General features: G+C 34.0%; 1 protein-coding gene across 1 annotated transcript in view; it reads right to left on the bottom strand.

Annotated features, from left to right (window-relative positions):
- Positions 1-5,954, bottom strand: part of LOC100370985 (uncharacterized) — a 51,713-nt gene extending 45,759 nt beyond the window's left edge. The window contains exon 1 of the mRNA XM_085502672.1: positions 5,819-5,954. Within this exon, the coding sequence (XP_085358798.1) occupies positions 5,819-5,843 (25 nt within the window). The 5' untranslated portion in view covers positions 5,844-5,954. The remainder of the gene's footprint in view (positions 1-5,818) is intronic.
- Between the last annotated feature and the right edge of the window lie 6,478 nt (positions 5,955-12,432).

Below are 12,432 nucleotides of genomic sequence, written 5' to 3'. Positions count from 1 at the left end.
ATCAGGATCATCCCTTAATTAAACGAACATTGATAAGTCAAACTTTTTGACGTCAAGTTTTCGTGGCCTTATGTGAAGTCTGCAAAGATTTCATAAAAGTTTTATTTTCAACATTTGAATCAGCATTTCTTTGAACCATTTTTGTTTTCAAATCAAACATCGGTTGTCGTGAGATTGGTAAGGTAGCATAGAGACTGAATTTGTGATGTTTTACAGATTCATATAAACCAGTTACAATGGAAAACTACATTGAACATTTTTTTTTATTTTTGATTCTATTTAGGATTTATTTTCCCACATTACAATAAACTTTTATTTGAATGTTTTATTTTTGACATCAGCTATGGCATGACCAATGAATTACGTAAATAAACTAAAAATTTCAATGAGTACATGCTGACCCAAATAAACTTAGCAGTCTTTTGAATGCTGGTAATAGTTTATGTTGACTGCTGGTAATAGTTTATGGCTGTTTATGAACAGCGGGGATGCATCTAGAACAACAGTTGCGGAAATCAAGCATTTGCTGCATGGTGGTAATGATTTTGAGTGTGGCGGTGTCTGACAAGCAGTATCGCTATGGTGTTTGAGTCCTGGGGAGCACACTGCATAACATGATCATCAGTAACATACAACACATGCAGACAATAAGCTTAGGAATAAACACCATTTGTTTGTTATGCTAAGGACTGTAACCATTTCTTACAACAACAGTACAACATTCAGAATGCCTATTAGAGGAGCTATGCTAAGGCTAGCCTAAATTTATTATTTGTTGAATAAACAAGATTAAATTTAGTTTACTTTCACATAGTCAAAATATCATTATTCAGACCAGCCTAAAGCATCCTTTCTTTGGAATGCAGATTTGTTACTTCAGAAGTATCCAACATGTGCTATGTTCACACGGCAGCATTCTATCGGAGCCAAACTACTGCTCCTCCCACTGATTAACAGGAGATTATCTCCAATGCGTTCATACGGTCGGGAACCGAATGAGAGCCGAGATCTGCCAGAGTATGATCAGAGTCGAACGGAACAGTGCCCTTAAATAATTAGTGACTGAAACCGATTTTAGTGTCGGGCTTGTGTTTTTTCTTTACATGGCATGATGCTGTTGAGCTAGGAGAAAAAAGAGCCTGAGCATGGAGGTAGAAAAGACAATGACTGGTATTATGATTTAGGTACATGTACTAGTATCTCGAATAAACAGAAAACACGGCAGCTAATTTTTGTAACTACTTATTCAACTGTAGTGATATCTAAACTACTACATGTAGGAAGAATCACAGATTCTCTATCTATCATAGAGAAACTATGGAAGAATCTAAACCTACCAGGAACACGTCACCGTACCGCGATCGCTTCTACGATTTTTATCTTTAGTGTTTTTAAAATGTTTCGGTTCAGTCGTTCTATCGCAATAATTCGTTACTATATATTAGGACGCGAACCTCTTATTCAAGCTGGAAATTGCGTGAAATTATGAAAGATGTTGTCTCCGCCATAAATGAAATGAAAGGTTACTTGAAGAAGACGATTGAGGGCGTGATTTCGGCTCCGATAGTTGGGCCCGATGCGTTTACACGATCGGAGCCATGTCGGGACTCAACCCTATTGGAGTTCAATCCTGAGGGTTTAGTGGAGCCGGACTTGGCTCGAGGCGAACGCGTTTACACAGCCATTTTTGCTGGCTTGAGCCAGCTTGAGTCGTTGGGCTCCAATAAAATGCTGTCGTGTGAACGTAACAATGGTGTACCTCAAGCATTTATGTAACAAATGTCAACAAAGTTGTTGTTTGCATCATTGGAATGGTGTCTTCAAATGTCTTGGATTTCTCCAAACTAATTTGAATCTTGTATAGTGAAGTGAGTGGACACAAATGATCTTTTGATTTGATTTGAGATATAGTTTGCTTTGAACTGGAAAGGAAACTATGTGATAGTTGCAAGACCAGACACTAGAACGAGACAATATTTGGTAAACACAAATAGCAGTGTTCTCTCCAGGCCTTTCAAGCACTGTGGGTCCTCGTCGTTTTCACTTCGAACGCGATTCTTGAAATCCTGTCCACAATGCTTACTGTATTGTCTACAAGTGTCAATCACGCATTGTACACTTTAAAACATTAACATGTATTGATCAAAAGGTAACCCCACCTTTGTTAGCCATGGAAAATACAAATATTTGAATAAGTTTTTTGATGAGACACAGTTCGATAAATCCATTCAGTATTATTGGATGAGATTTCTAGAGATCTTGACCCAAATTGGACATCTCAACCCACCGCATTGACCCGACCTTATCTCAATGTGGCGACACGAACCTCTCTCTAGTTCAACGTTAATAGTGTTGCCCTTGATAACTTAATATTCTCGTGTTCTTATAAAACACCTGGATGGTATCAAAGTATTAAATGGATGGTATTAAAGACTGTTAAATTAGCTTTCTCAGGACTCAGGGTACAGAAATATATGACGGATTTTGAGGCAGGTATGTGGGTTGAGATATCTAGGGGTACTGGGTTGAGTTGTCCAATGAAAAACGGGTTGAGATGTCCAGCACCCATTGGATGACAACCACTTTATATTTTTTCACTGTAGTCACATTTGCAGTCTTATACACTCACTCCCAGTTACCCAATTCATTTGTATATGACCCCTCTAGATAACTATAGATGTTCTTAGGAGGGGCATGTACAATTAAATGGGAGGGTAGGGGTAAGGTTAGGGATGGGAGGTACAAAAGGAACACTTTCCGAAAACAGCATTAGCTGGCATGCAGCCTGAAACAAAACTTACATGTAGCCAATTTTTCTGAAAGTATGCTGGATTGTAATAGAATAACCTAGAAATCCAAACTGGTACATGATGATGATGATGAAATGATGCATCTTATTGGCTGAATACAATTCGAGACATGAACGGTAGACGCTAAACAATAATATATTTTTCATTCTTCAGGCTTTGGCTACGGTTGACTATCAATCTCAGTGATAAATATGGTAGTGAGACCAGGCCCGTAGTTTGGGAGGGGGGGGGGGGGGTTCGGTCGAACCCCCTAAATTTTGGAACTGAATAGATTTATGGTCGTAGAGTACAGTATTAATTAAAATAATTATCATCGTTTAAATCACTTGACTCGGTGAGGTAACTATCAAACTCAGCCGTAATTGAATAGTAATGAGCATTTTGGTGGTAACGAGCTTTGAATGTCAATCGTGAAGTATCAGTTTAACAGAAGCCAATACATGATTTTAAATGGGTAAGCTTATTCGATGGTGTAATGAAGATCGCGTTCAAGCAGCTGATGTTAAATATTAAAACAACATTGAAACAATAATGTAATGGTAGACACTCTCTGAAGGATGTGGTGGTCCTGAATAGGTTCGTTTGTCTTGTGCTAGTGTTCGCTCAGTTAGTAAAGTATGGGGATCGAACGGGATTGACACGATAACACGACACTGTACTTTCATATTGGTTCATTAGTTTTGTATTCTTCAAGTTAATGATGGCATATATACTGTTTTGTTCCGAGTGTATCAGCCAAATGTAGTTAACTTATTGTATTAGTATTTGTAGCTTGTGTTATTGGACAGTAATGTACAGCTACCGTACGGGTTGAACAGATCATTAAAAAAATGCCGAAGATTTATCATCACGAGTTGTATAGGTCGAAGAGCTTCTTGTAGCCAAAAATTCACCCCACAGTGTTGCTTCAGCACTGAAACTATGTGATGAATCATATTGTTCAAACATATTTTTTACACGTTTTTTTTGATGTCTTGGAGGATTTACTATATTTTTAGTGGGTTCATAAAAAGAAGATGTAGTCATTGAAGTCTATTGAGACCGGCGCTAAACTGCCACTATATGCATAATATTTTACCGCCCTCTAGAATCAGATTTACAGTGGACGAAAAAAATTATATACTGTAAAAACCTTGGTGGTATGCCATTGGTTAGTGCATTTAATTTGTTTGATGCAATCATTGTGCCAGTTATTTGTTATGGTAACGATATGAGGGTATGAAAATTCGGAAATCGAGAGGGTACAGACAACATTTTGCAGATATCTGCTTAGCGTTAATAGTTGTACAAACAATGTAGCGATGTTAGACGAATGTGGAAGGCTGCCATTATGCTGTGGTTATTTCAAGCGTTGTATCTCATATTGGTTAAAATTGCTTGAAGTAAAAATAGCTGGAACCCCTAAACGTTCATGCTTAAACGATTAGACGAGACCGGCAGTTTTACTTGGGAAACCCACATTAAAATCTCCTGTTCAAATATGGTTTTGTCATTGTCTTATTTGAAAAACAATTTGGAGATACTGAAAATGTCTTAAATGTTGTCAGCAAGAATGGCATGCCTCAACTTTACAATCATCCAGGCTGTGTACTTTCGGAAAAATCAAACTAGTATTATAACCTGGGAGATTTATTGGCAAGCAATTATAGACTAAAAAATATACTGACGAGTTTTCGCTGTTTTTGCCATAAACATAATGTTGAATTGGGCAGACCACAGTGATAGAGGGACTGTGGGCAGACACACAAAAAATACAGTTAGATCAATATTTTTTTAGTTTTTGCAGTTATGCGTTTGAATTTAGCATGGTAGAAAATAAAAATTCACTTTGTTTTTATATGTCCATTTTATAATGGTCTAAGGGCTGATCTTTTGTCAATAACCCTATGCAATTATGCAAATACTGACAGTCGGGATTACTTCATCGCTACACAAACTGCCACACCATATATCAACTAGCTCTGTATCTTTTAAAAGTTTTCAAGCGACGAGATGAATATGAATCCAGCTTAACTTAGTACCATATGTTTACATGGATGTTGTATTGTTTTTAAAACCTGCTATACACTTTTCTACCCATTATATTTTGTATGACGGACTGAGGCCCTGTACAGCAATGAAATTACATAATACAAAATTGACTAATATTAAAATGAATAATTGTAGACAGATTTCGACATGAAATCGTTTCACTTTTATGTGCGTTAACATCTGTGAAGAGCGAAAAATCTATAGCATTCTACCTTAAAATGCTTAGACAATATTGCTAAGATACGTACAGTCTTGTCTTTTTTGTGTACAACATTTTGCCGTAGTGAATCTAGGGTGTGGATGTTTTTGTCTGTGTGTGGAAGATGGCTCAGGACCCCTTCTCTAAAATGATAAAATAGTTCAAAGATGTTATGTGAAATAACTTACCAACGTAACACAAAATAAACTAATTGAATTTAAAGCCGAGAATATAAAAATGTCTGTAACAGAGCTCAAAAACACTTTTTGCATATTATAAAATTTACACGTTTCACATCAAATATATTATTGTTGTTTTCGAACCCCCTATTCAAAAATGCTGGCTACGGGCCTGGAGACAAGCACATTCCATTGTTTTGATTGCATTTAACATTGTCCAATAAGAGCAACAAGCATATTGATAAAGAAGCCACCGGAAGTTTGGAATCTAAGGAATGTACCGTATTTTGTTGCTAAACAATTCGACAACCATAGAGTCTCAGAAATATTGGTGAGATTTCTAATAAACATATTTCATAGAATTAACAGTACTGCATGATAAATATCTAGTACAGCTGCAACTGTTAACTGTTAATTAGCGTTACAGTAGTTTTAAAATTGACGCGTCGTGTCGTGTACTTATAATATCTTTAATATTTTTTGTCAACAAAACACCATGATCGATCTAACTTTACACAAATGACATATACATTCATGGTCATGCCTGGACAACTAATATAAAACACACGATAACAAAAAACATAGCAGAACGAACTCACCTAAACTCATATCAATTCTATCCATTTTGAGATTGTGCAAGTGATATATAAACACACAGAACAGGATCCCACCACCGGTCAAGTCAAATGGCGTCGTCACGTGATCAATTCACAGCTTTTCGTGGTACAACGTTCGTCAATAGTTGTGGGAGCTATTTTCTAAAGCAATTAATTCAATCTTAGTACAATATAATATGACATTAAATTAAATGTTTTATCATACAAATAATAGTTTTAAGTAATGCCATCAATAAATTTCGAACTGTTAAAACGAACCAGCAGACTATTAATGTGATTTTTATCAGACGACAAAATGGTAGACGTGGGTCAAGTTGAATACAACTATCTCGGCAAAAGTGGGTTAAAAATCTCAAACATTTGTTTAGGAACTGCCATTTTTGGCGAACGCAAGGTAAATATTATCAAATATTAAAAACTAGTGTCGGCATTCCCATGTCAGACCACGCGCACCATGCCCGCCGTCAATAACTCTGGGCAAACTGAAACTCGGCTGAAGCTAGCAGACACTCCCAGCAGACAGTGGAACTCGGCTGAAGCTAGCAGACACTCCCAGCAGACAGTGGAAGCTAGCAGACACACTAGCAGCCACAGTCTATCAGGCATAATAATGCTTTGAATCAAAGTTTATCACATCTTTTTGAATCACGTAATTATAGTTTGACATCAATATATTAATGTAAATGGCTAATATTCATTTAAACAGAGAAATTCTAACAAATGTACTCACTCCCCCTGAAAGTGTATCTCTATGTGCATGTATATAAACACTATTCCCAATATTTTTTGGGAAATATTGAGTGTGCACCTTATCTACTTATATGGTATGAAACATACATGTATTGATTACAATTTGTGATAGGTGATATTTAATAATTAGCAGACATTTTTAAAATATAGAAATCATAATTATGGTAGAACTGCTCTTTTTGCTAGCAGACACTAATTAAGTCACTAATTACAGTAAAAATATTGGGTGTGCACCTGAACCACCTATGTGGTATGAAACATACATGTATTGACAACAATTTGTGATAGGTGACATTTAATAATTAGCAGACAATTTTAAAATATGGAAATCATAATTATGGTAGAACTGCTCTTTTTGCTAGCAGACACTAATTAAGTCACAAATTACAGTTAAAATATTGAGTGTGCACCTTAACCACCTATGTGGTATGAAACATACATGTTTTGACTACAATTTGTGATAGGTGACATTTAATAATTAGCAGACAATTTTAAAATATGGAAATCATAATTGTGGTAGAACTGCCCTATCTATATGCTAGCAGACACTAATTAAGTCACTAATTACAGTAAAAATATTGAGTGTGCACCTGAACCACCTATGTGGTATGAAACATACATGTATTGACAACAATTTGTGATAGGTGACATTTAATATTTAGCAGACAATTTTAAAATATGGAAATCATAATTATGGTAGAATTGCCCTATCTATTTGCTAGCAGACACTAATTAAGTCACAAATTACAGTTAAAATATTGAGTGTGCACCTTAACCACCTATGTGGTATGAAACATACATGTATTGACTGCAATTTGTGATAGGTGACATTTAATAATTAGCAGACAATTTTAAAATATGGAAATCATAATTATGGTGGAACTGCTCTTTTTGCTAGCAGACACTAATTAAGTCACAAATTACAGTAAAACTATTGAGTGTGTACCTTAACCACTTATGTGGTATGAAACATACATGTATTGACTACAATTTGCGATAGGTGACATTTAATAATTAGCAGACAATTTTAAAATATGGAAATCATAATTATGGTAGAACTGCCCTATCTATATGCTAGCAGACACTAATCGAGTCACTAATTACAGTAAAAATATTGAGTGTGCACCTTAACCACCTATGTGGTATGAAACATACATGTATTGACAACAATTTGTGATAGGTGACATTTAATAATTAGCAGACAATTTTAAAATATGGAAATCATAATTATGGTAGAACTGCCCTATCTATTTGCTTGCAGACACTAATTAAGTCACAAATTACAGTTAAAATATTGAGTGTGCACCTTAACCACTTATGTTATATGAAACATACATGTATTGACTACAATTTGTGATAGGTGAAATTTAATAATTAGCAGACAATTTTAAAATATGGAAATCATAATTATGGTAGAACTGCTCTTTTTGCTAGCAGACACTAATTAAGTCACAAATTACAGTTAAAATATTGAGTGTGCACCTTAACCACCTATGTGGTATGAAACATACATGTTTTGACTACAATTTGTGATAGGTGACATTTAATAATTAGCAGACAATTTTAAAATATGGAAATCATAATTATGGTAGAATTGCCCTATCTATTTGCTAGCAGACACTAATTAAGTCACAAATTACAGTTAAAATATTGAGTGTGCACCTTAACCACCTATGTGGTATGAAACATACATGTATTGACTGCAATTTGTGATAGGTGACATTTAATAATTAGCAGACAATTTTAAAATATGGAAATCATAATTATGGTGGAACTGCTCTTTTTGCTAGCAGACACTAATTAAGTCACAAATTACAGTAAAACTATTGAGTGTGTACCTTAACCACTTATGTGGTATGAAACATACATGTATTGACTACAATTTGCGATAGGTGACATTTAATAATTAGCAGACAATTTTAAAATATGGAAATCATAATTATGGTAGAACTGCCCTATCTATATGCTAGCAGACACTAATCGAGTCACTAATTACAGTAAAAATATTGAGTGTGCACCTTAACCACCTATGTGGTATGAAACATACATGTATTGACAACAATTTGTGATAGGTGACATTTAATAATTAGCAGACAATTTTAAAATATGGAAATCATAATTATGGTAGAACTGCCCTATCTATTTGCTTGCAGACACTAATTAAGTCACAAATTACAGTTAAAATATTGAGTGTGCACCTTAACCACTTATGTTATATGAAACATACATGTATTGACTACAATTTGTGATAGGTGAAATTTAATAATTAGCAGACAATTTTAAAATATGGAAATCATAATTATGGTAGAACTGCTCTTTTTGCTAGCAGACACTAATTAAGTCACAAATTACAGTTAAAATATTGAGTGTGCACCTTAACCACCTATGTGGTATGAAACATACATGTTTTGACTACAATTTGTGATAGGTGACATTTAATAATTAGCAGACAATTTTAAAATATGGAAATCATAATTATGGTAGAATTGCCCTATCTATTTGCTAGCAGACACTAATTAAGTCACAAATTACAGTTAAAATATTGAGTGTGCACCTTAACCACCTATGTGGTATGAAACATACATGTATTGACTGCAATTTGTGATAGGTGACATTTAATAATTAGCAGACAATTTTAAAATATGGAAATCATAATTATGGTGGAACTGCTCTTTTTGCTAGCAGACACTAATTAAGTCACAAATTACAGTAAAACTATTGAGTGTGCACCTGAACCACCTATGTGGTATGAAACATACATGTATTGACAACAATTTGTGATAGGTGACATTTAATAATTAGCAGACAATTTTAAAATATGGAAATCATAATTATGGTAGAATTGCCCTATCTATTTGCTAGCAGACACTAATTAAGTCACAAATTACAGTTAAAATATTGAGTGTGCACCTTAACCACGTATGTGGTATGAAACATACATGTATTGACTACAATTTGCGATAGGTGACATTTAATAATTAGCAGACAATTTTAAAATATGGAAATCATAATTATGGTAGAACTGCCCTATCTATATGCTAGCAGACACTAATTAAGTCACTAATTACAGAAAAATATTGAGTGTGCACCTTAACCACCTATGTGGTATGAAACATACATGTATGGACTACAATTTGTAATAGGTGACATTTAATAATTAGCAGACAATTTTAAAATATGGAAATCATAATTGTGGTAGAACTGCTCTTTTTGCTAGCAGACACTAATTAAGTCACTAATTACAGTAAAAATATTGAGTGTGCACCTTAACCACCTATGTGGTTTTTCCAGCGCTCTCAGATGCTTGTATTTCAACTTGGAGCTTTTGGATAGTAAAGCCGATCAAGTTATAATCAAGCCGATCACGTTATAGGTAGGCATGACTGAACATTGTAAAACTAAGCTATTTATTTATTTATTTATTTGTCTAATGGACAAGTGGCACAAGCATCAAATCCAAGATCGGAAGGTGTAATTGGCAATTGCTGTATCTGGAGCAGACACCCTTTCCATGATGGAACTTTCTGCCATTCATTTCCATGAATATCTGTCAAGTCATTAAGAAATACGGTTGAAATCACTATTGGTATCCATTTTATATTTAATTCTTTTGCAATACGTATTCAATGATTGCCATCATATAAGTATGCATGTCCAGTGTCAAGTTTAACTGTGAGTGTAAGTGGTTCTGAAATTTTGAAATTTTCACGGATAATTTTTGGTTTTATAAATCCATCAAGGAAGTCACTTCTCTTGCTTGGATTTTTAATTACTCTTCTATCTACCTCCCGATATCTCCAAATTACAGATGTTTCTTCCCATTCGACTGACCGTTTATATAGTTTAGGTATATTAACTTTTTGTTTATCAAGTGAAAATCTTCTATCTTGCAATTTTGTTTGCTCTATTTTACCTATTGTTTGAATGGTTTTAATATTGGTTTCACTTGTAATTTGCTTTCTAACTAGGATATTCTGTGTAATTAGTTCATATGCCATGGTAACTCTCATGCTGTTTAGCATCTCTAAACTTGTGTCTACTGACAATGGTGCATCAAGCAATATGCACTTGGCATATGCACAAATTAACAGCCCACAGTTTTGTGTGTCATTCTGCTTTATGAATAATTTATTTTGAGACAAGACTTTTACAGTCCATTGGGTTAAATGATTTTTATTTCCATATCTTAATAGATGTATAAATTGTATGTATTTAAAAAGCTGTTCTAAAAGGTGTTCGCCATTACTATCAAGTGGGCCATAAGGATCAATTACATAAATTTCCTGTAGTTTAATTTTGACTATAAATATAATCCAGTGTGATCCCCTTAAATTTGAAGGTATATAGATATATTCATAATTGAACCAATTTGTTTGTCTATAGGGCATTGTTAACCCAGCATTTAATGAACTTGACAGTTTTTGGAGTGCCCAACAAGCATCTTGGACTAAAATTGTATTCTGTTTATTATTGCCTTCAACAAGAAGTCTTATGTATGATGTAATCAAACAGTCATCTAGCCAATGTCCATTTATTAGATCAAAGATACATTGTTTTTGTATATTTATCCCTACCACTAAAATATCATCAATATCTCGCATATCCTCCAACATTTTCTCATACTTTTTCTTTCCAATTGATATTACAATTTTATTTTTACCACAACTATTCATATCATTATCAGAGCTACGTTTGAATTTAATATCGGATGATGAATATTTACTCTGAGTTATTCTGTCATAAAATGCTATGCATTCCTCTTCCTCACAACAGTCAGTGTGAAGTTTACTAAATGTACAAAATGATTTATTCTGTGGGCTGGACATAGATGTGAGTTCCCACTTCCCAACATTTTTAATATAAGTATTGTATTGTACGTTTCCAGAACTAACAGATTTACAAACAACAATGGTCTTCATTGAAAATACAGTCCTTTCACTTATAAAAGTTGGGAATTCATCAACAACCGTGGAAAGATCTAGATTTGCTGATAGTTGGAAGTCAGTTGATGTTTTTTTTTGTATAAAGTATTATTGTTTGTCCTACTTGAAAAATGTAAGGTTCTGCACTAGGCTTAAAACTTCTAAATTTATCTGGCTTTGTACATGTGTTAGAATTACATTTTGGATTCATAGGCTTTAATCTTATTTCATTTATTGCATTTTTAACAGATTCTTTTGTGAAATTGTTGACAGGCAGGGATGTAATTTCTTTAATACCACTTGTTGACACAGTTTGACAGTGCAGACAATTAAAATGTTGTAATAGTTTAATAACAAATTTCTTTTTACTTTGTGATGTTAGCATATCTCCTAAAACATGATTTATAAACTTTATTGTAGATACATCTGCAAGTGGTTCACCTAGGTTCATTGAAACTGTTTTCAGTATATTAAAATCTCCATGAATAATTTTTTTCATGGTATCATCTTTGTGTGTTTTTTGGCTTATTTCTGCTGCTATATTTTTAACTGCCAAACAATTTTGCATTGCTGATAATAAAGTGTTTTGCCAGTGAGGTATGGGTGAAATTTTTTCTTTTATATATTTTTCAAAAATTATTATGTACTCATGATAATTTGGAGGAATTTGTGTAATGTGATAAGTGTCAGTATCATCACACATGATTGGAAGATTATCTTCGGAATATAATGTTGAGACATAGTGACCACAACTGGCTGTAGGGCCAGCATGAGATACACTTGACTTTATTATGTAGTTATTTTCACTAATAGGGTTTTTCATTAAAGGAGAAAGATCAATTTTGTCCTCCAGTTCAATTTCATTTTTGATTTTAGATAACCGTTTTGTTCTTATATTCCAGCTGTGCCTGGTCAATAATATGA

The sequence above is a fragment of the Saccoglossus kowalevskii genome, chromosome 1, assembly GCF_978046115.1.
Source record: "Saccoglossus kowalevskii chromosome 1, keSacKowa6.1, whole genome shotgun sequence".
Taxonomy (NCBI): Eukaryota; Metazoa; Hemichordata; class Enteropneusta; family Harrimaniidae; genus Saccoglossus; species Saccoglossus kowalevskii.
This window is presented reverse-complemented; position numbering and strand designations above follow the sequence as displayed.